Source organism: Dipodomys spectabilis, unplaced genomic scaffold, assembly GCF_019054845.1.
Source record: "Dipodomys spectabilis isolate Male_0828 unplaced genomic scaffold, ASM1905484v1 ptg000098l, whole genome shotgun sequence".
In the NCBI taxonomy this organism is placed as follows: Eukaryota; Metazoa; Chordata; class Mammalia; order Rodentia; family Heteromyidae; genus Dipodomys; species Dipodomys spectabilis.
The window spans coordinates 7,519,536-7,541,496 of NW_024870775.1; the positions used below are offsets into that span (position 1 = coordinate 7,519,536).

The 21,961-nt window shown below is 47.6% G+C and overlaps 1 protein-coding gene across 1 annotated transcript; it reads right to left on the reverse strand.

The window, feature by feature from the left end:
- Window positions 1-1,779: 1,779 nt before the first annotated feature.
- On the reverse strand, window positions 1,780-21,712 carry Arpc1a (actin related protein 2/3 complex subunit 1A). The gene is made up of 10 exons (XM_042686866.1): window positions 21,602-21,712; window positions 16,167-16,259; window positions 15,615-15,719; window positions 12,945-13,167; window positions 10,628-10,735; window positions 9,588-9,800; window positions 6,915-6,990; window positions 6,576-6,769; window positions 3,275-3,365; window positions 1,780-2,172 (listed from the first exon to the last, which is right to left on the reverse strand). Exons 2-10 carry the CDS (start codon window positions 16,228-16,230, stop codon window positions 2,134-2,136), a joined length of 1,113 nt encoding a protein of 370 aa, XP_042542800.1. The 5' UTR covers window positions 16,231-16,259; window positions 21,602-21,712; the 3' UTR covers window positions 1,780-2,133.
- Between the last annotated feature and the right edge of the window lie 249 nt (window positions 21,713-21,961).

Genomic DNA, 21,961 nt, shown 5'->3' on the forward strand with positions numbered 1-21,961 from the left:
TCTGGTAACCGGAACCCCTCACCCACTTACAGCCTTCTCAGAAGCCTGATTCCCAGCACTCACTCACTCACTCATGGACTTCTCAGTCAAACAGATGGCTGAGAAACTCAGGTCTTCAGAGAAACCCCTCAAAGTGCTGTCAAGGAGGGCCCATCATTTCCAGTCACTTGGGAGTGAGGGCGCGGGAAAGAGGACCTGGGCTGTTAGCCTGGCATCTCTACTTCCATCCACTGGGGTCTGGAGACACTGGACCTTCATTGTCTCTGGACTTGACTGTTAGTCATCTATAAAATGTGGCAATCACAGTTCAACTCTACCAGGTGAGTTGGTACATGTCTATCATTCCAGCCCTCGGGAGGCTGAGATCTGGAGGATCATGATGATTCAAAGCTAGCCTAGGCAGAAGAGTTCAAGAGACTCTTATCTGCAAATAATAAGCAAAATGAGAGAAAAGGTGGGAGGCATGGCTTAAGTGGTAGAATACCAGGCAAGCAAGTAAAGCTGAACGAGCACTGGGCCCTGAGTTCAAGCCTAGTACTGGGAAACAAACAAAACCCAGGTTATCCCTATAGGGTTGCTGTGGGTAGTTACAGCTTACCTTGGTAGGCTGACACATTGCATTGTTTTTCTAGTAGCTATGGTATTGAAGGTGTAGCTTACTCACCCTTCCTTAAGGACTTGTTCTCAACCCTGACTTACCATTGGTGGCTTTTTTTTGTTGGTTGTGGGGCTTGAACTCTGGCCTGGGCATTGTCCCTGAGCTCTTCAGCTCAAGGCTAGCACTCTACTACTTGAGCCACCGTGCCACTTCCATTGGTGGTTTTTAAACCTTTGAAACATCACAAGCCCTATTAAGATGATGCCCATGGGTCACTTAATGATGGGGGTACACTCTACCACTAAGCCACATTCCCAGCCGTCTGTATGTATTTTCTACTTCCTAGAACTGTCAGCCTGGCACAGTCAAACTTTAAGATGGAAAGACTAGTTTTAAAAAAAAAAAAAAAGAGGATGAAGCTGGGCTCCGGTGGCCCACTCCTGTAATCCTAGCTACTCAGGAGGCTGAAATCTGAGGATCCCAGTTCAAAGCCAGGCTGGGCAGGAAAGTCCCCGAGACTCATCTCCAATAAACCACTCATCTCCAATAAACCACCAGAAAATCGGAAGTGGCGCTGTGGCTCAAGTGGTAGAGCACTAGCCTTGAGCTGAAGAGCCAAGAGACAGCAAGCATCCAAGCCCAGAGTTTAAGACTTTCGACTGACAAAAAAAAAAAAAAAAAAAAAGGGAGAATGGCTGGGAATGTGGCTTAGTGGTAGAGTGCTTGCCTAGCATACATGAAGCCCTGGGTTGCATTCCTCAGTAGCACATACACAGAAAAAGCTGGAAGTAGTGCTGTGGCTCAAGTGGTAGAGTGCTAGCCTGGAGCAAAAGCAGCTCAGGGATAGTAAGGGAGGGAGAGGAAATAGGCAGGGCCCTCCTCACCAGAGCAATGGAGTGTAAGGGAGGACCCTCAGCTTGGGCACAATAATCTAAGACAAGATGATGTTTCTTCCCTCTTGCCGTCCTACTGTGGGCCCTGGGCTGGCGTCCTCCAGGGCTGGCTCTGGGCGCAGTGTTGAGGGAGCGCTGGGATCAATGCGTCCCACAATCAACAGTCCCACAGGACAGTGCAACCTCGAAACTGGACTCTTAAGATCCCACCCTCAAAATGAACTAATGAGGAACTGACCCACATTTGTTCTGAGGAAAACGGCAGCGTATAAGAAAACAAAACCAAAAGCACATTCAGGATGTTTATTTCATTTTCTAGCAGACAACGAACATACTTCCTCCTCTTTTCTTTAAGTTAGTGTGACGTTTCCATAATAAACTAAAAGAAGCTTTGGTCAAGAATGGAATGAAATAGCAAACACGAAACAAGATGAAAAACTCACTGCTGCCATTAAAAACCACCACATCCACCACGGCTGTGCTCACACACGCACACACAGACACAGACACACGCACACACAGACACGCACACGGGGCTGCGTGCTCCGTGCTCCTGGGCGGCCGTCCTCACCCTCATGCGCGCGGCGGGCGGCGGGCCGGGTCACCGCGGGTCCTCTTGCGGCTGGCAGAGGCGCCCTCACTTCACATTATCCGGAGGCCCTGGATGGAGGCCTCCAAGGTCTTGAGAAAGGTGGAAGACAGACACTCACTGATCATTTGCAGGACTATGCACTGGCTTCCCACCGTGCTCCAGTCCCACTCCCTCCCCAGGACCAGGCCCCGCCCCCAGAGCTGTGCACAGCCCGCACCCTCAGCCACAGCGGGCTGAAGCTGTGCTATGCCATACATGGTGGAGTTGCCATTCACTGTCCCAGCCCTGCTCTGTCCCTCCTAGGGGTCCACTGCACAATCCCCAAGCGGACAGCGTGGTTTCCCTGCAGGTGCGTCACTGAGTCCTCACCCCCTCTCCTGGCTGGGTGCGCACACACTTTACCCATGCCCTCAGCGCTCTCTCTCTTTCTGGTCCCCACAGCTCTCCTCTCCAGCTCCATCTTGGGTTCCAAGATTCCCAGAGGGCCATAGCACGGTGATGATGAGACATGGCTGGGGTGTGGGGCAGGACCATGCGTCCTGTCCTCTCTCAACTCACCACCCCGGCCCTACCCCATGTGTGACACACCTGCCCCGCTCTGTCAAGGACCCCTTCACCTCCAGATGCCGATCACTAGCATGGTGCCCGACACCTGGCAGACTTTTAGTGTTAATTATATTAATCACCGTAGAGTACAGCTGGGCACCAAAATGCAGGCTGGTGGCCAGGGCAGGGCCTGCTTTGCCAGCAGCACTCAGGATCTTGTCAGTGTCAGAAAGTATTTCTCACCCCACGGACAGTGGGGGTTCCCTCTGGTAAAGATGGTCAGAGTTTTTTTTGTTGTTGGCCATGGGACTTGAACTCGGGGCCTGGACGCTGTTCCTGAGCTCTTTTCACTCAGGGCAAGTTACCACCTTGAGCCACAGTGCTACTTCCAGTTTTCTGGTGGTTCATTGGGGATAAGAGTCTCATGGACTTTCCTGCCTGGGCTGGCTTTGAACCATAATCCTCAGCTCTCATCCTCCTGAGCGGCTGGGATTATAGGTGTGAGCCACCAGTGCCTGGCCTGCTCAGGTTTTAAAGCAGTCACACTGTAGCAGTTTGGTCTTCTGTGGATACAGAGCTCACCACTTCACAAAATGAGGAATATTTGTCTGGGGAACAGTTGCTACACAAAGGAGATATGTTTACCTTGAAATCCCAAATGGTCATGGCTCCATCGATACCAGTAGTGCAGAATTTGCGACAATCTTGTTTGTCGACCTCATAGATAGACACTTGGCTGGAAAAAAGCAATAAGAGATGGTGTAGTGCATGGTGGACACGAGCCCCATGTTCAGTGTACATGCCCTTTAAGGAGATGATCCGTTTTCCTTTCATTAATTTCTCTATTATCATTTATTTTTTTGAAGATAAACTCTTGCTACTTTGTAGCCCCGGCTGGCCTCAATGATCTTCCTGCCTCAGCCTTCCAAGCGCTGGTATTACAGGCAGGCGCCACCATGCTTGACTTATGACCAGTCTTTCACCCTCTAAATGGTAACATGTCCAGCAATGTTAGGCCACAGTGATCTAACTCATAAGATACCCCAAAGCATTTCACTGCCAGGTATGTAGGAAAGACAAAACTGAATCCTCAAGGGGAACGTAGTGGAGTATGAAGCAGTGTGGCTTGAAGAAGCCCCTCAGGGATGACGGAGCCACCCTGTAGGCAAATAAAGAGCACTTCGTGGGATTGAGACGTGGCTCAGAGACAGAACACCTGGCTGGCAAGGGCAAAGCTCTGAGTTCAAACCCAAGAAGTGCCATAAAAGAAAATGAAAAAAAAAAAAAAAAAGCAAGCCAACAGCAAAGACAGACACAGGAAGAATTTTCTTCCATGATTACATGTTAAGTGAAATCCAACTGGCTCCAGACAAAACTCTGAAACCACCCTATAGGGCAGCCCGAGCCCCCAAAGGCCCCAGACTCAGCACTAGGCCCCACCCCTAGGGCTAAGCAGCTAAGAGACATTGTGTGGGAAGCTCTAAGAAAGCCAGCCCTACAACTGAGACAGTTCCTTCTTTCTTTCTCCTCTGAGCCGCAGGGTAGGGCCAGTGAACGAGGCACACATGGCCACTGTGTCCGGCCCGAGAGCAGACAATGGCCTTCACATTTTTAAATGACTGGGAAAAAAATGGAAAAGACCATTATCTCATGATGTGAAAATCCTATGAAACTCACACTTCAGTGTGGAGCATTCTGCCGGGCCCAGCCAGCACACCATGCTTTTCTGAACTATTTTCATGCCTCAATGCAGAGCAGAAAACTACCACAGGAGCGCAGCTACCTAACAGAAAAAAGGTGCCAACACTGCACTAGCAAAGATCTCTCTTTTTTTGTTTGTTTGTACTTAATTTTTTTTTAATTTGTTTGAGACAGGGTCTTCTATGTAGCCCAAGCTGCCTTCAAACTTGCTATCCTCATGTCTCTAAGCCTCCAGAGGCTGGGACTACAGGTTTATGCTACCATACCTGGCTTAAGATTTCTAATTCCTATGAACAAAAGTAGACTATCCAGTATGCAAGAGTTTCTTTTACTTTTCACCAAAAAGTGTCAGAGAGGAGATGAGAACTGCTTCCCTCAAGTTAGCACAGAAAAAGTAAGAAATTCACTAGTGAATTAACTGGTTCCAGAGAGAAATCTCAACAGTGTGTTTTTTTTTGTGTTTTTTTTTGGGGGGTCCGGTCGTGGGGCCTGAACTCTGGGCCTGGGTGCTGTCCCTTGAGCTGAAGAGTTCTTCAGCTCAAGGCTAGAACTCTACCACTTGAGCCACAGCGCCACTTTCAGCTTTTTTTCTTTTTGTTTATGTGGTGCTGAGGAATCAAACCCAGGGCCTCATGCATGCAAGGCAAGCGCTCTACCACTGAGCCACCTTCCCAGCCCGAACAGTGTGGTTTTTTTCGGTCAGTCATGGGGCTTGGACTCTGGGCCTAGTCGCTGTCCCTCAGCTGTTCGGCGCAAGGCTAGTGCTCTACCACTTGAGCCACAGCACCACTTCCAGCTTATTCTGTTTAAGTGGTGCTAAGGAATTGAACCCAGGGCCTCATGCATGTGACGTAAGCACTCTACCACAGAGCCACCTTCCCAGACCAACAATATGGTTTTACTTAAGCTCAGTTTGTACTTTTCAACACAGCTGTATATATTTTTTTAACTTTTTAATTTTTTTGTTGTTCGTGGGGCATGAACTCTGGGCCTGGACACTGTCCCTGAGCTCTTCAGCTCAAGGCAAGCACTCTACCACTTAAACCACAGCACCACTTCTGGTTTTCTGGTAATTAACTGGTGATAAGAGTCTCATGGACTTTTCTGCCAAGGCTGGCTTTGAACCGCAATCCTCAGATCTCAGCCTCCTGAGTAGCTAGGATTACAGGTATGAGCCACCAGCACCCAGCTTCTCAGCCTCCTTTAAATCCTGCTGAACATGAAGCACAACTTACATTTAATAATTACATTTCTAAGTCTGGTGCTAGTGGCTCACACCTATAATCCTAGTTATTCAGGAGACTGAGCTGAGGATCGCTGCTCAAAGCCAGTCCAGGCAGGAAAATCCAAGACTCTTATCTGCAATTAACTACCAGAAAACCAGAAGTGGCACTGTGGCTCAAAGTGACAAGAGTGCTAGCCTTGAGCAAAAGAGCTCAGGGACCATGCCCAGGCCCTGACTGAGTTCAAGCCCCGTGATTAACAACAACAACAAAAAGCACCTTTCTAGAAAAAGCCAGAAGTTTCCTTTATTCTTCCTGCCAATACCACCATAATAAAAGTCTCTTGATATTAAAGGCCTAGTTATGCCAGGTGCCAGTGGCTCATGCCTGTAATCCTAGCTACTCAGGGGGCTGAGATCTGTCTCTGGAAGGGCTTGTGACTCCAGGCCTGTGACACAGGATGTAGGTCACTCAGGAAGGTCTCCTCCCATGCTCAACCCACTTGGTGAGGATCAGGCCCCATGCCCCTCCTGCTGGACATGCGGCACCATTATGATGATAGTAGGACTGGGTGGCGGTGGTTCCCTCTGGCATGAGGTGTAAATCAGAACTCGGAAGTCAGGAAGGGCCTAGAGCCATCACTGCTGTGTTTCTTGCAGGGTGTTGAGGGAAGGACAGGGAAGGCCACACATAGTTCACTTGATCACTTGGGTGGGTTGTGTGTGTGTGTGTGCGTGTGTGTGTGTGTGTGTGTGTGTGTGTGCGCACGCATGCCAGTTCTGGGGCTTGAACTTGGGGCCTAGGCACCGTCCTGGAGCTTTTGTGTTCAAGGCTGGCACTCTGCCACTTGAGCCATAGTTCCATTTCTGGCTTTTTGGTGGCTCACTGGAGATGAGTCTCACGGACTTTCCTGCCTGGGTTGGCTTTGAATAGTGATCCTCAGATCTCAGCTTTCTCAGTAGCTAGCATGACAGGCGTGACCACTTGTCTTATGACCCAGGAGCCAGGCAGGCGGTACCTACGTGATGCTGTTCTGGTGCAGTGTCTCCAGGGCAGCGTGGCGGTCCTCAGTGGTGGCCCTCTTGTCCATGTTGCGGAAGCGCTCCATGGCTGACATGTTGCGCTGGATGCTCTGTTTGGGGATGTCCAGCTTGGAGACGAAAGTCAGGCAGCCACGGTCGTCGTAGTTAAACAGCATAGGGCAGCAGTCGTGGCCCTGATAGGAGAGGTCAGTGAGTGGGGGCAGAGGAGACCACCTCTGCCCACTCCTCAGCACAATGCCCAGGGGGCAGGGTCATAGGACATCACCACGCCCGCTCTGCAGATCACAGCGGGCCCCACGGCGGGCAGGGGATACTCACAGCAGCTACGACACTGTTCTCTGAGACAAAGGACACACTGAGGAGAGGCAGGAACTCGGTCTTCAGAGTGGAGACCCTGAACACAGAACACGTGACCCTGAGTGGAGCCAATTGTGCATCCTGAGACACAGATGACAAAGGCCCCTGCTCCAAGGAGCTCCAGTCTCAGCTGATGCTGCTGAGCCGGGCACTGGTGGCTCCTGCCTGTCATCCTAGCTACTCTGGAGGCTGACATCTGAGGACTGTAGTTCAAAGCCAGCCCAGGCAGGAAAGTTCATGAGACTCATCTCCAGTTAATCACCAAAAAGCCAGAAGTGGAAATGTGGCCCAAGTGGTAGAGTGCTATCCTTGAGCAAAAAGAGCTAAGGTTCACAGAAAAGCTCAGGGATAGCGCCCAGGCCCTGAGTTCAAGCTCCATGACTGACAATAAACAAACAAATAAAAAGCTAAGGTCCAAGCACCAGGCCCAGCACCCCCCAATAAAAAAACCCCTGACCTTTTCTGCAGGAGTCTCTAGCATGCAGTGACCCCCTAAGTGATCCTACCCTCAGGAGCTGAGGCCTTCTGGCTGGGGGTGTAGGTAGAGACGGAGTGAGACCTTGGCTGCATCCCAGCACGGGAAGAAACAGGAGTTGAGTTCTCTGTCTGCCTCTGCTGATGCCCTTCCCACTGAGGACAGGCTCCCCACAGACAGTATGGTCCTGTTCCTCTAGCCATCAAGGTTTGGCCCAGGCAGCAGTGGCAGCACCTGTCACCCACTGGAGTGCCCATGGAGTGCTGGCCCTGGTGGGCACTCTCCCTCACCCAGGTGCCTCCAGAATGGCCTGTGTGTGCAGCCTCCACCCCCACACCTGGCAATCCCTGAGGTGAGTCAGAAGCACTGGCATCGCCAGCTGCTGGGCCTCAGGAGACCCTGACCCTATGGGGATGGAGCTGAAACACTAGGCGGCGCTGTTGAGGTACACTTGACTTTTATGTCCTGAAGTATTCATGCTGGCTGGAACAAGGAAACACACTTGCACAATTAGAAAGGGTAAAGCCTGAGTCTCCCTGATGGCAGGCAAGAATGTTCTTAGGGGGGAGGGGGCCAGGACAAAGGTGTTAGAGTGCTTTCCTAGCATATATGAAGCCCAGAGGGTTTCATTCGTCAGTGCCACATAAACAGAAAAAGCCCGAAGTGGTGCTGTGGCTCAAGTGGTAGAGTACTAGCCTTATGCAAAAGAAGCTCAGAGACAGTGCCCAGGGCCTGAGTTCAAGTCCCACCTCCCCTCAAAAAAAAGAATGTATTCACAGCCCACCCCAGAAATCAATGCCAGCCCCAGCCTGACATCGCACACTGCACTCTCTCTAGGGAGGTAAATCACTGCACAAATGGCCACACAGTCCATTGTGTGCAAAAAGAAAGACAAGTGCCTGTATCTGTACAGGAATTTTCCAGAAGGTAATGTTTACTTTTAGCTTAAGGAGATTTTTCTTGTTTTCAGAATGGGACCTAGCTAAAGAGACAAGGTTGGCCCTGAACTAGGATCTTCCCCTCAACTGGGATTATAGGCATACCACACTCAGTTTAGGGAGCTACATTTATAATAGGGGGAATCCTTGTAAGAATAAAAATCAACCATAAAATTAACAAAATCCATAGTCAGTCCAGGTAGGAAGGGCTATGCAGCGTCACGTCTCCCAGTCATAGGGTAGTGGGGGTGGGAGGAGAGAGAGACTTACTGTGACCAAGACTACACACAGCCCAGAGAGTCTGAGACCTCTAGCAGTGAGCTACTTTTTTTTTTTTTTTTCGGTCAGTCCTGGGTCTTGAACTCTGGGCCTGGGCACTGACCCCAAGGCTCTTTCTCTCAAGGCTAGTACTCTACCACTTTGACCCACAGCTCTATTTCCGGTTTTCTGGTGGCTCATTGAAGAGTCTCACAGACTTTCTTATCTGGGTGGGCTTTGAACCATGATCCTCAGATCTCAGCCTCCTGAATAGCTAGGATTATAGGTGTCAGTGCCTGGCACAAGCTACCTTTAGCTACCAAGGGCAAAATTGCAGCAGTAGACTCATGACAGGAAAAGGATTCCGGTGTCTCCCCTCCCACATCTAATAAGCATCAAACTCTGCACCAGACTGAACAAGGCTGAGCAGGCGGCCCACTCACGCCAGTGGTCACAGCCAGCTTCTTCTCTGACCCACCTTGAGTGGGTCATCCATGGATGAACAGCGTAAGCTGCCATTTTGAAGGGGCCTTTATGAGCAGCAGAGCAGGAGGTTGTCCGTAGGAGTCACTGGCTACCCTAACTTCAAGGAGTGATTACCCCAGGAAGTGCCACCTCTTCAGAGCTGGGCATGGCAGCACGCCTCTGCCTGTAATCCCAGTACTTGGGAGGCAGAATCGTTGGGCAGAATCATGAATGTTGAGACTGTCTCAAAAAGCCAAAAGATGTCTGTCTGTATGTATATTGTGTGTGCATGCACACATGTACACATGCATGTATGTAGACATGACAAAAACTGCAAAAGGTCACAGAATGGTGGGTCTGTAACCTCACTGGCACCTGCAATCTGACTGGCATCTTTTTCGTGCCAGGGTGCCTCCAGGGAGGGACAGTCATGCTCACCATGGACATGGTCCATCTGCTCCCTACCTTCCAAACAAACAATCAAAAGCAAATACGCACTGCACACTCTTTGAGGCATCAGCAACAGACACAGTGCTGTCGTGGCTGACCCAGGCAAGACGGTTCCCACTGGCGGAGAAGCTGACCCCATGGACCCAGCCACCAGTACCACTGCCACCAAACTCTGACATCAGCTGACCAAAAGGCATCTTGCTGCCCCAGGGTGTACTGGCTGGCTTTTCATCCACTTCTTTAATGTAGGCAGAAAACACTCTGAAGGGAGAGAAAGAAGACACAATCAAAATATATGTATATAGGTTGGGTTGGTGGCTCACACCTGTAATAAAAGCTACAAGAGGGCTGGGAAGGTGGCTCAGCGGTAGAGTGCTTGCCTTGCATGCATGAGGCCCTGGGTTCAATTCCTCAGCACCACATAAGCAAAAAGAAAAAAGCCGGAAGTGGCTCAAGTGGTAGAGCACTAGCCTTGAGCTAAAGAGCTAAGGGACAGCGCCCAGGCCCCAACTTCAGGCCTCACAACCAAGAACAACAACGAAAAAAACCTACAAGAGAGACAGAGATTAGGAAGATAGTGCTCTGACACCGTTCTGGCAAGAAGCTCGCAGGACTTCATCTCAATAAACAAGCTGGGTACAGGGGTTACATACATGTAACCCCAGCTGTGTGGGAGGTATAGCTAGGGGCATTGCTGTCTGCGGCCAGCCCTCGAAAAAAAAAACGCTAGGCCCTATCTGAAAAATAAAGATAGTAGCTCTTGGAGTGTGGCTCAAGTGGTAAAGCACCAGCCTAGAAAATACAAGAATCTGAGTTCAAGCCCCACTACTAAAAAAAAGGGTGTGTGTGGGGGGGAACGGAAAGACACGTTGAGAGGAAGAGATAGAACAGACAGCACAAACTAATCCTCCACTTAAGGCAAGCTCTCCAGCCTGCCCTGCCCTTCCTACTGCCTTCATCTATCTACCTTGGTGACTTACGCATGTGCTTTCTGTAGACCACAAGCTCCTGCAATCTTTGTGGCCCTGCCAGTGCTTAGCATAGAACCTTGCAAAGAATGCGGCCTGCCAGGTTCTGTGAGTCCGCACCTGCATTTGAAGTCACATGACCCTGCAGCCAGCAAGACGTTGTTGGGATGCCAGTCCAGGCTGAGGACGGTGGAGCGGATTGGCTTCTTAATGTGCTTGCTCACCCACCTGCGGGAAGAGGAAAACCACAATGGCTTATCCACACATGATCTACAAATGCCCCTGCATGGGTTTAAGATGGCACCAAGTTTCCTGACAGAGAGCAGGCGCACTTTCGAAAAAGAGAATGTGAGATTGCATTTCCTGTGATGTTAAACCTTTGGGATAAAAACTGGGCTGGGAAGGTGGCTCAGTGGTAGAGTGCTTGCCTTGCATGCATGAGGGCCTGGGTTCGATTCCTTAGCACCACATAAGCAGAAAAAGCCAGAAGTGGCGCTGTGGCTCAAGTGGTAGAGCACTCACCTTGAGCTGAAGAGCTGAGGCACAGTGCCCAGGCCCAGAGTTCAGGCCCCATGACTGACCAAAAAAACAAAGCAAAACAAAACAAAAACAAAAAACCTGAAGGCTGAAGCTGGAGCCAGTGGCTCACACAACTATAATCCTAGCTACTCAGAAGGTTGAGCTCTGAGGACTGCGACTGAAAGTTAGCAGGAAAGTCCGGGAAACTCTTTTCTCCAATAAACTACTCAGAAAAAGCCAGAAGTGGCTGTGTGGCTGAAGTGGTAAAGCCATGGCCTTGAGCAAAAGAAGCTTAAGGACAGCACCCAGGTCTTGAGTCCAAGCCCAGGACTGGCAAAAACAAAACAAAACAAAACAAAAACCTGAAGGCTTAAATTACTTAAGTGTTTCTTACATATACCCAATAAACATTGAAGTAATTTGGATTAATTTTGGCTTAATTCTTTTACAATTGTCCATGAAGCTATGAATTTGTTTGTTTCCCATTGAGAAATCACAACCAAGTAAGTAGAACTTCTTGTTGGAAGATTATCCTCTAATTCTGCAATGCTATTCAGAAAAGATCATTTATGTATAAGCTGCTTTAAAGTCAATCAAAAGCCAGCTGGTGGCTCACGCCAGTAATCCTAGCTACTCAGGAGGCTGAGATCTGATGATTGGGGTTCCAGCCCAGACAGTAAAGTCTATGGGACTTTTATCTCCAATTAACCACCAGAAAACCAGAAGTAGCACTGTGTCTCAACTGGTAGAGTGCTTGCCTTGAGCTGAAGAGCTGAGGGACAGTGACCAGGCCCAGAGTTCAAGCTCCATGACCAACAAAAAAAAGTCAATCAGTACAGGGCACTAGTGGCTCACACCTGTAATCCTACTCAAGAAACTGAGATCTGAGGACTGTTCAAAGCCACAGAAAAGTCCCAGTGATACTCTCATCTCCAATTAACCACACAAAAACCAGGAGTGGCACTGTGGCTCAAAGTGGCAGAGTGCTAGTATTGAGCACAAGAGCTTAGGGACAGTGCCCAGGCCCTGAGTTCAAGTCCTACAACCACCACCACCACCACCACCAACAACAAAAAAAGTTAGTTAAGGTGTGGAGGGAAGAATTTATAGCTAATAAATATTCTCCAGTAATTTAGAAAAAAAAGGTAAATCAGAAGCAGTGCTGATTGATCATGACTATAATCCTAGCTAGTCAAGTGGTTGAGATCTCAGGATCACAATTCAAAGCCAGCCCAGACAGCAAAATCCATGAGACTCTTACTACCAATTAACCACCAGAAAATCAGAAGTGGAATTATAACTCAAGTGGCAAAAAAGCTCAGGGACAGTACTCAGGCCTTGAGTTCAGGACTGACATAAAAACAAACAAAAAGAATAAGAAAACAGCATCTGGCAGCACAGACAAGAACTGTAGATTATTCTATAGAATAATCGAGTTAAGGGCTGGGAAGGTGGCTCAGTGGTAGAGCACTTGCCTTGCATGCTTGAGGCCCTGGGTTCGATTCCTCAGCACCACATAAGCAAAAAAGAAAAAAGCCGGAAGTGACGCTATGACTCAAGTGGTAGAGCGCTAGCCTTGAGCTGAAGAGCTGAGGGACAGCGCCCAGGCCCAGAGTTCAGGCCCCACGACCGGACCCAAAAAAAAAAAAAGAATAATCGAGTTAAGAGAGGAGAGGTTGTTCATAGTAACTATACTTTGATAAGAAAAAAAGATGTGAGATTTGACTCATTCAATGTACCATAAGGAGAAGAAATAAATGCTCAAAGAAATGAAGGATTCTAGAAGGAAACCCCACAAATCCCTCAATGAGGAGAACGTGGCGCTGTAGTTGGGCATTCACACAGTGCCTCAAGAAGCCCTCAGCTGTCCAGGAGTGGATTCTGCAGAGAGAAACACAAGGAGGGCCATGGTGCTCACCAGTCATTTTCAGACTCGAAGTAACAAACGGAAATGAGTCGGGCTCCACTGCCCACAGCAAATTTGTTCTCGAGGGGTGACCACTTCACAAACGTGGCCGCACGATTAATCCTCAGGATCACCAGTGTGGGCTTCCACACACCGTCTTTCTGGCTCCAGACATAGGCATTGCGGTCTGCCCCACAAGTGACAATGCGGTCGCTCTTCGGAGCCCAGTCAATGCCTGAAAGTATGACAAACACCACCTGCTGTGACAGTGGGTCCGGCTCAGCAGAATGCAGCGCTTGACAGCTTCCTCCACCACCAGGCCTCACCACAACCTCACACCGAAACAAGGACCTTTCTCTGCAAAGTGTCTGGTACTCAGGAAGTCCCACAAGGGACTCTGTCTCAACAGAGCTCATTGGTTCAGTAATTGATCACAAGCCGGTAGCTGGTGGCTCACGCCTGTAATCCTAGCTACTCAGGAGGCTGAGATCTAAGAATCACACTTCAAAGCCAGCCTGGACAGGAAAGTCTGTGGGACTCTTGTCTCCAATAAACCACTAGAAAACCGAAAGTGGTGCTGTGGCTCAAGTGGTAGAGCACTCATCTTAAGCTGAAAAGCTGAGGAGCAGTGCCCAGGCCCAGAGTTCAAGCCCCATGACTGACAAAAAAAAAAAAAAAGAAAAAGAAAAGAAAGAAAGAAGAAACTGATCATAAAACAAAAAGACTAATCACAACCTTGTATTTGACTTCATTTGCATCCCAATTAAAAGTTGGTGGGATCCAGGTGTGGTGGAACACACTTATAATATCAGCTTTTGGGAGGCTGAGGCAGGAGGTCAGCCTGGGACACAGTGAGATACTCTCAATAGAAAAAAACAAGGGGGGTGCTGGGAAGGTGGCTGAGTGGTAGAGCGCTTGCCTTGCATGCATGAGGCCCTGGGTTTGATTCCTCAGCACCACATAAACACAAAAGGCCGGAAGTGGCGCTGCGGCTCAAGTGGTAGAGTGCTAGTCTTGAGCTGAATTGCTGAGGGACAGCGCGCAGGCCGAGTTCAGGCCCCACAACTGACAAAAAAGAAACAAAAACAAGAAACAAGAAAAAAACAAGGCAATTAAATAAACTCTGAGACCATGTCCCAAACTTTGTCTTCCCTTTGATGTTTGCCCTACTTGTGTTGCGTATAGTACTGGCTAGTTTTTCCTTCTAGAATGCTTCAGAAAATCTGTTTCCCGTGAAGAAGTTAGTATGAGAAAATATATTTGATTCTTGATTTCCAATAGAGAATTATATTTTGATTTTCCAAAAGCAAATTTTTTTTTCAGATTTAAAAACTGAAACAGGTACGATGGCTCAGGCCTGTAATCCTAGCTACACAGAAGGCTGAGATCTGAGGATCACAGTTTGAAGCCAGTTGGGGCAGGATAGTCTGTAAGACACTTATCTCCAATTAACCACCAGAAAGGGCCAGAAGTGGGCTGTGGTTCAAGTAGTAGAGCACTAGCCTTGGGCAAAAAAAGCTCAGGGACAGCACCTAGGCACAAAAACAAAAACTCTTTTATGTGAGTGGCCAGAAAACAGGCCCCAGTTCAAAGGACCCCAGGAAAGAAGTGAAAAAAAAAAAAAAAAGTATTTCACACTTTTGGCTATATTTGGAAATCTTTCACTTTACCTTTTCTCATTTAAAAATATTTTAAAATATTTCCTAGCCAGGGGCCGGTGGCTCATGCCTGTAATCCTAGCTACTCAGGAGGCTGAGATCTGAGGATCACGGTTCAAAGCCAGCCCAGGCAGGAAAGTCCGTGAGACTCTTATCTCCAATAAACCACTAGAAAACCAGAAGTGGCGTTGTGGCTCAAGCAGTAGAGCACTCACCTTGAACTGAAGAGCACAGGGACAGTGCTCAGGCCAGAGTTCAAGCCCCACGACCGTCAAAAAATAAATAAATAAATAAATTTCCTAATGCTAAACTTCCAATTTAAGACTTAAATGTTTTCTTTCTTAAGCATAAGGCTGTTGGCAGAGGAACTTAAAACAGGCCAGAGCTAATAGAAATGAAGTCCTGGGAAGCAAGCGCAATGAAAACAGCAACAATGACTTCGGTGATATACTTGTTCATAGTGCTTGTGAGCAACATGCGTAAACCACTGGTCAAAGCACGATTGCCAGGATTACTTGCCACAGAGCCTAAGAAGAAGTTTTCATCTATTAGACCAAACTGCTCAAAGCAGCCGGCTGAAGCAACTTTTCTGCCAGAACATAGTAAAAAAGGCTACACGATGACAAAATACTAAAGATACTAAAGAGCACCTATGAATACATAAACATACATGTAAATGCATTAAAAATGAAGTGGTGCTGGACGCTGGTGGCTCATGCCTATAATCCTAGCTACTCAGGAAACTGAGATTTGAGAATTGTGGTTCAAAGCCAGCCCCAGCAGGAAAGTCCATGAGACTCTGATCTCCAACTAACCAGTAAAAGCTCAGAAGTAGAGTTGTGGACCAAGTGGTAGAGCATTTGTTTTCAGCTAAAGAGCCTTGAGCAAAAAAAAGCACAGGTGCAGTGCCTACATCCTGAATTCAGCAAACTGTTTCATGGCTTTAAATGACAGGGCTCAATGCCTGAGCCTCTTCACTGAAAGGCTGCGTGCTTGACGGGGAAGGGGAGGGCGCACCTCTTACCTGTGATATGCCCATTGTGCTCCTTCAGCTCTTGAGCCTTCACCCACTGACTCCCGTTCTTCTTGTAGATGTGCACCTCATGATTATTGGGGCTGAGGGCAATCTCTGGGGAAAGAAGACCGCATAACTGTTAATACCTGATCTTAAAGCTGCCACCAAAACAAAAAGAGATGTTGCAACTGAAAATGAAAAAGCAGTTTCAAAAAAAGGGGTTCCCAAAGTCATCCCTGAAGAATTCTTTACTAGCTGGGTGCTGGTGGCTCACGCCTATAATCCTAGCTACTCAGGAGGCTGAGATCTGAGGATCATAGTTCAAAGCCAGCTGGGGCAGGAAAGTCCAAGAGACTCTTATCTCCAATTAACTACCAAAATGATGGAAGTGGAGCTGTGACTCAAGTGGCAGAGTGCTAGCCTTGAGCACAAAAGCTTAGAGACAGAGCCCAAACACTGAGTTTAAGCACCCAGGACTGACACAACAACAAAAAAAAGATATGCAATTGTGAAATGCTCTGAAGGTATCAAATACTGTAGGGAACTCAACAGCATACTTACGGGTTCGGTCCCTGTTCCAGGCATGACAGGTGATGGGCTCTAGTAAGAACTGGTGCAGCGACATGATTCTCAGTATTTTCTAAGAACAGAAAGCTGCAACAGGCAACAGAAACAAGCATTTCAATGGTAGGCAACCAGTATTCAACTTATGAGGACCCTAAACTGTTTGGGATAACTCACACATTGTTCTTTCATTAAAAAGAATACACTTTAAAAGGTAAGCATTTAAACAGAACTAGCATTGTAAACATCACTGTAGACTCTCAAACCATGGTTTAAAGTTTGTAGGGGAAGCCGGATGCCAGTGGCTCACACCTGCAATCCTAGCTACTCAGGACGCTGAGATCTGAGGATCGGGGTTCAAAGTCAGCCAGGGCAGGAAAGTATGTCAGACTCATCTCCAATTAACCACCAGAAAATCGAAAGTAGCTCTGTGGCTCAAGTGTTAGAGCTTTGAGCTGAAGAGCTGAGGGACAGCGCCCAGGCTCAGAGTTTAAGCCCCATGACAAAAAAAGAAAAGAAAAAAAGTTTGTGGGGGAAACAGGCTAATGTACACAGCCTCAGATTATCACCCCACACAGCACTCTTGAGTTACAAAGGGGAACACATGGCTTCATAAATGATCAAACTTCTTTATCAAATAGCAAGGTAATCTAACCTAACAGGGCTCCTAAGGAGAGGCAAGAAAAAGCAAGTGCACGCCACCATTTTAACACTGACCTACTTGGTCATCCAGACCAGTCTAATCCTGAGGCAACATGGTCACCCCATCTAGAATACCCTTGCATGCAACAGGCCTGCAACTCCTCAAAAAAAGGCAATACAAAGCCAGGCACAGGTGGCTCATACCTGTAATCCTAGCCATTCAGGAGCCTGAGATCTGAGGGTGACAGTTCAAAGCCAGCCAGAGCAGGAAAGGCTGTGAGACTCTGGTCTCTAAAAAAGCCAGAAGTGGAGCTATGGCTCAAATGATAAGAGTACTGGCCTTTGAACAAAAAAGCTCAGAGACAGTGCCCAGAGTTCAAGCCCCAGGACTGGCACACATACACACAAAAGACAACAGGAGAGGAAGATTGTTGAAGACTTAAGTATCTCATAAATGAAACTTGATTATACTGTGTAGAAACAGTAACAAAAGATATATGCTGTCAGGCAACAAGGTTTTTGTCTTTTTGTTCTCTTGCAGGCTGGGGCTGGAACTCCAGGCAAATGCTCTACTGCTGAGCCACATTCCCAGCCCAATAACATAATATACAACTGGGAAAATTTGATTTGAGGCTATTACATAACAATAAGGAATTCTTTTCATTTTCTTAGCTATAGTAATGGCATTGCCTTAAGGCAGAGGCATGTTTTGGCTTTTGGAGATAATAAATATGAATGAATTGCTTCAGATAAAATCTCACAACATCTTCTGTAACTTCAATTGTTCAGGACAGAAAATACAGAAAATATGACTGTGGTTAAAAAAAAAAAAAAAGAACTAAGGGACTGGGAAGGTGGCTCAGTGGTGGAGTGCTTGCCTTGCATGCATGAGGCCCTGGGCTCAATTCCTCAGTACCATATAAGCAGAAAAATCTGTGGCTCAAGTGGTAGTATGCTAGCCTTGAGCTGAAGAGCTGAGAGACAGCACCCAGGTCCAGAGTTCAGGCCGCACGACCAAAAAAAAAAAAGACAACTAAAAATCTGTTAACTACTAATCTAGGCAAAAACTACACAGGTGGTTTATATTACTGTTTAACTATTTTTCATAGGATAAAAAGCAAGAATATGCTGGGCGCCAGTGGCTCACACCTATAATTCTAGCTACTCAGGAGGTTGAGATCTGAGGATCACAGTTCAAAGCCAGTCCAGGCAGGAAAGTCCGTGAGACACTTATTTCCAATTAACCACCAGAAAACTGGAAATGGCACTGTGGCTCCAGAGGTAGAGTGCTCGTCTTGAGCTGAAGAGCTCAGGGATAATGCTCAGGTCCAGAGTTCAAGCCCCATGGCCAAAAAAAAAAAAAAAAAAAAGCAAGAATATGAAAAACATTCATCAAATTAAAAACAAAATTAAATTCACTCTCTTTCTACTCAAATAGCAATTATTTCCTCAACTGAGGAAATTTTTCCAAAAGGGAACCAGTCTTTCTTCACATAGCTTTGTCATTTCCTTTTTCTTTTCTTTGGTGGTACTCTGAGGCCTGGCACTTGTTAGGCAGGTGCTCTACCCCTTGAACCACATCTCTAAGCCCAGCTTTGTTATTTCCTTGTTTTGGTGCCAGTCCTGAGGCTTGAATTTAAGAGCATAGGCGCTGTCCTTGAAGGTTTTTGTTTTTTTTTGATCTGGTCATGGGGCCTGAACTCTGGGCCTGGGCGCTGTCCCTCAGCTCTTCAGCTCAAGGCTAGCTTGAGCCACAGCACCACTTGAGCCACAGCACCACTTCTTTTTCCCCCCTGCTTATGTGGTACTGAGGAATCAAACCCATGGCCTCATGCATGCAAGGCAAGCGCTTTACCACTGAGCCACCTTCCCAGCCCCCGTCTTTGAGTTTTTTTTGTGTTCCATGCTAACACTCTACCACAGCGCCACTTCCAGCTTTTTAAAGTATTTAATCAGAGATAAGAGTCTCACCGTAGCAGAATGTACCTCAGTGGTAAAGTGCTTGCCTAGCAAGTATAATATCCTGGGTTCAATCCCCAGTACCAAAAAAGAAAAGACAAACACACAGTTGTTTTTTGTTTTTGTTTTAAAGTCTCATGGACTTTCTTGCCTGGGCTGGCTTCGAACTGTGATCCTCAGATATCAGCATCTTGAGTAGCTAGGATGAACACCTAGCCAAGCTTGTTATTTCTATCTTACTATAGATAAATTTCAACACACTTACCTAAGTCATGCTAACCTAGGGAGAATATTGAAATGTGAATTTTTGTGAAACAGGTATTTTTGTCTTTGGCCCTGGGTGTCATTTACGCAGCCCCAGATTGTTCTCCAGTTTCTTGCCTTCCTAGTGCCACTCCAGGCACACTGCTTGCTCCTCTCCAGAAGTTGATGCTTACCCCAACTGTTCTGTCACAACAGGTTAGACCCAGAGTCCTTTAAAATAACACATCCTGTCACGAATATCTCTAATTAAAGCAATTTAGTTTAAAAGCAAAATCTTGTTGACTTCCCTCTGTACAGTATTTTTACCATAAAAACATATAAAAAAAAAGAAATGTCAGGGCTGGGAAGGTGGCTCAGTGGTAGAGCGCTTGCCTTGCATGCTCAAGGCCCTGGGTTCGATTCCTCAGCACCACATAAGCAAAAAGAAAAAAGCCGGAAGTGGCGCTGTGGCTCAAGTGGTACAGCGCTAGCCTTGAGCTGAAGAGCTGAGGGACAGTGCCCAGGCTCATAGTTCAGGTCCCACGACCGGACCCCCCCCCCCCAAAAAAAAAGAAATGTCAAAACCAAAAAAAAATCTTGTTGGCTGTCACAAAATTTGTTGGCAAACTAATAATTTCACATGAATATCTGTATAAGAAAAGCATATGTTTCATGTGTAGCCATAGACAGAGGTTTTCAAAAGAGGTACGTGGTCATACAATGGTATAATTACTTCTTAAAATACACTTCTAATTTTGTTCAATCACTCAAGTTCTATATTTGAACATATATCTGAACCAGTCTTTCTTTTATAATCCTGTGGCTATTTTAAGTCTGCAGGCCTAGACAATAATCCATGTTAGTTAAGTTTATAATGCATGCAGTGAACATGTGACTTTTGTACCGAGAAAAGCATACTTCTGACATAGGGTGATAATTATACTCTCTACAATGACCGGCATTTACATGGAATCTAAAAATCTTTGTGCTAATTAGGCTTAGAGAGGAGAAAAATGGGGACAAAAGGTGGTGACATTAAACATAGCAAGCTCCTTTGTCAGCACTGAGAGAAATAAAATGACTTATGGAAGAGTAGAATTCCAGGGACTCCCACTCCTGTTCTTCCTGGATCACACTGAATACTGCCATTCTGATGTATGGACACTGAACTTGGATATACTGACATACACTGTACATTCTAGACCTTTAAAAGTATCTGTGGAAGTGGGAATTTCTATTCTCTGTTTAGGTTCAGTTTTTCAATACTGTGATTCATCCAGTTTCTAATAATTTAATCACTCTCATGACCCAACCCAGCCACAGCAGGTTCTTCTAGGAGATAGCCACACCCTCCCCTCCCAAGGCCCACAGGTTTCCACTCCAGCTAGGCCAGCAAATCCAGCACATGCGTTTTAACCTAAGATTAGATATTTAGCTCCAAGTACTGCCACAACTGACTCCAAAGGCATGAGCTGTAATCTTCCACAATGATTTCCCCTTCTTTAAATGGGAAACCTAGAATATCAGCCAAATATTTTGTGGTAGCAAGCAACCAATTAGTTACACCCACTTCCTACCCGGGGTAACTATACCTTCCTCACTGATTTCAGATAACTTAACTCTAAGGGCCTACAAGAAACTAGAGGGTTAGGTAAAAGTAACAGAAGAGGAGCGAGCTAGGGTAATTTCGATCATTTGAGTTGAAGTAGACAGAAGGCTCCAAAGTCACAATATAAAAACAGATGGCTTTATAATCAGATTCTAAAGTACAATTAACTAAGGGACTACCATGTTCCCAAAAGTATTCTAAGTAACGGGCTGGAGCTAAAAACCTAAATAAATCTGCTATCATTCTGGTCCTCAAATCCGGAGAGGGAGAGTAAGATAGATAGGCAGTAATACTAGTTAGTATTAATTGAACACTTACCCTGGGCCAGAAACAGTTCTCAGCAGTTTAAATATGCAAACAAGTGGATGAGGAAACCGTGGTACATAAAAGTTACCTTCCCAGGGTCACCCAACAAAGTGACAGCTTGGAGATGGGAACTTGGCTGGTCCTAAAGTAAAAGGCTCCACGGAGTGACTAGGAGCCCGGAAAAGAACAGCACATAATTCTGATTTGGAGGAAAAGTGTCCTAAGACTCGGGCGGGATTAAAGAACTCGAGGGGAGGTTTTCTTCGAGTTGGGGAGGGTGGCCCATGGCAAACATCTTAGACACTAAAGAAGGGCCCCTCGTAACGATCCATTCGGGGGAAGATCGGCCCATTTTAATAGAATTTTATGGTCTGTGACAGATGCTCAGAGTTGAGGTACCACTAGGGTTTAATGGGGCGCCGGAGAGATGGGTGGAGAATCTTGATAGAGGGCCGATCTGTAACAGTGGGGACCCCAGGAGCTTGAGGAACGTCACGGGGTTAACGGGGACCTCCTGATCCCCTCCCCTGGTTTCTCAGAAGGTCCGGCCGCCCCCCAGCTCTGGGCCCCGCGGCCTAAACCCCGCTCTCACAGCCCCACAGCCCCGAATTCCATGAGAGATGGGGGCCGTGGTGGCCCGCAGGGCCAGCCGTTCGCCCCTGGAGCCCCTTACCTGGGGTTGGGGCGGTTCCGGGGCTCGGGGCGGAGGATTCGCGGACTCTGGTCAGTCGACGCGAACGGGCTCCGGCGGGCGCGCGGGCGGAGGACGGAAGCCGGGAGGGAGCGGCTGACAGGTCCCGGAAGTAGCCAGGGCGCTTGCGCGGAGCAGTCGCTAGCCGCGTCTGCGCACGCGCACGGCTCGGTGGGCGGTGGGTCTACGCACCGTACGGCTCGGTTGGGCCGGGCCTGGGTTCTGGGAGGCCTCGGGGCCGGGGGCCGGGTGGCTGGCTGCCTGGGGTCTGGAGTTGGTCCCTCGAGGTGGTGCGAGACGACTTCCCGAAGGTAGTGACCAGAGCTCGCTTCTGGGAACATC

Excerpts from the sequence above, each read along its gene's own strand:
- Arpc1a (XM_042686866.1), bottom strand. The coding sequence starts at position 16,230 with ATGTCGCTGCACCAGTTCTTACTAGAGCCCATCACCTGTCATGCCTGG. Across the intron at positions 13,168-15,614 it reads GCACAATGGGCATATCACAG|GCATTGACTGGGCTCCGAAG; the intron begins GTAAGAGGTGCG and ends TCATACTTTCAG. Across the intron at positions 9,801-10,627 it reads TCATGTGACTTCAAATGCAG|AGTGTTTTCTGCCTACATTA; the intron begins GTGCGGACTCAC and ends CTCTCCCTTCAG.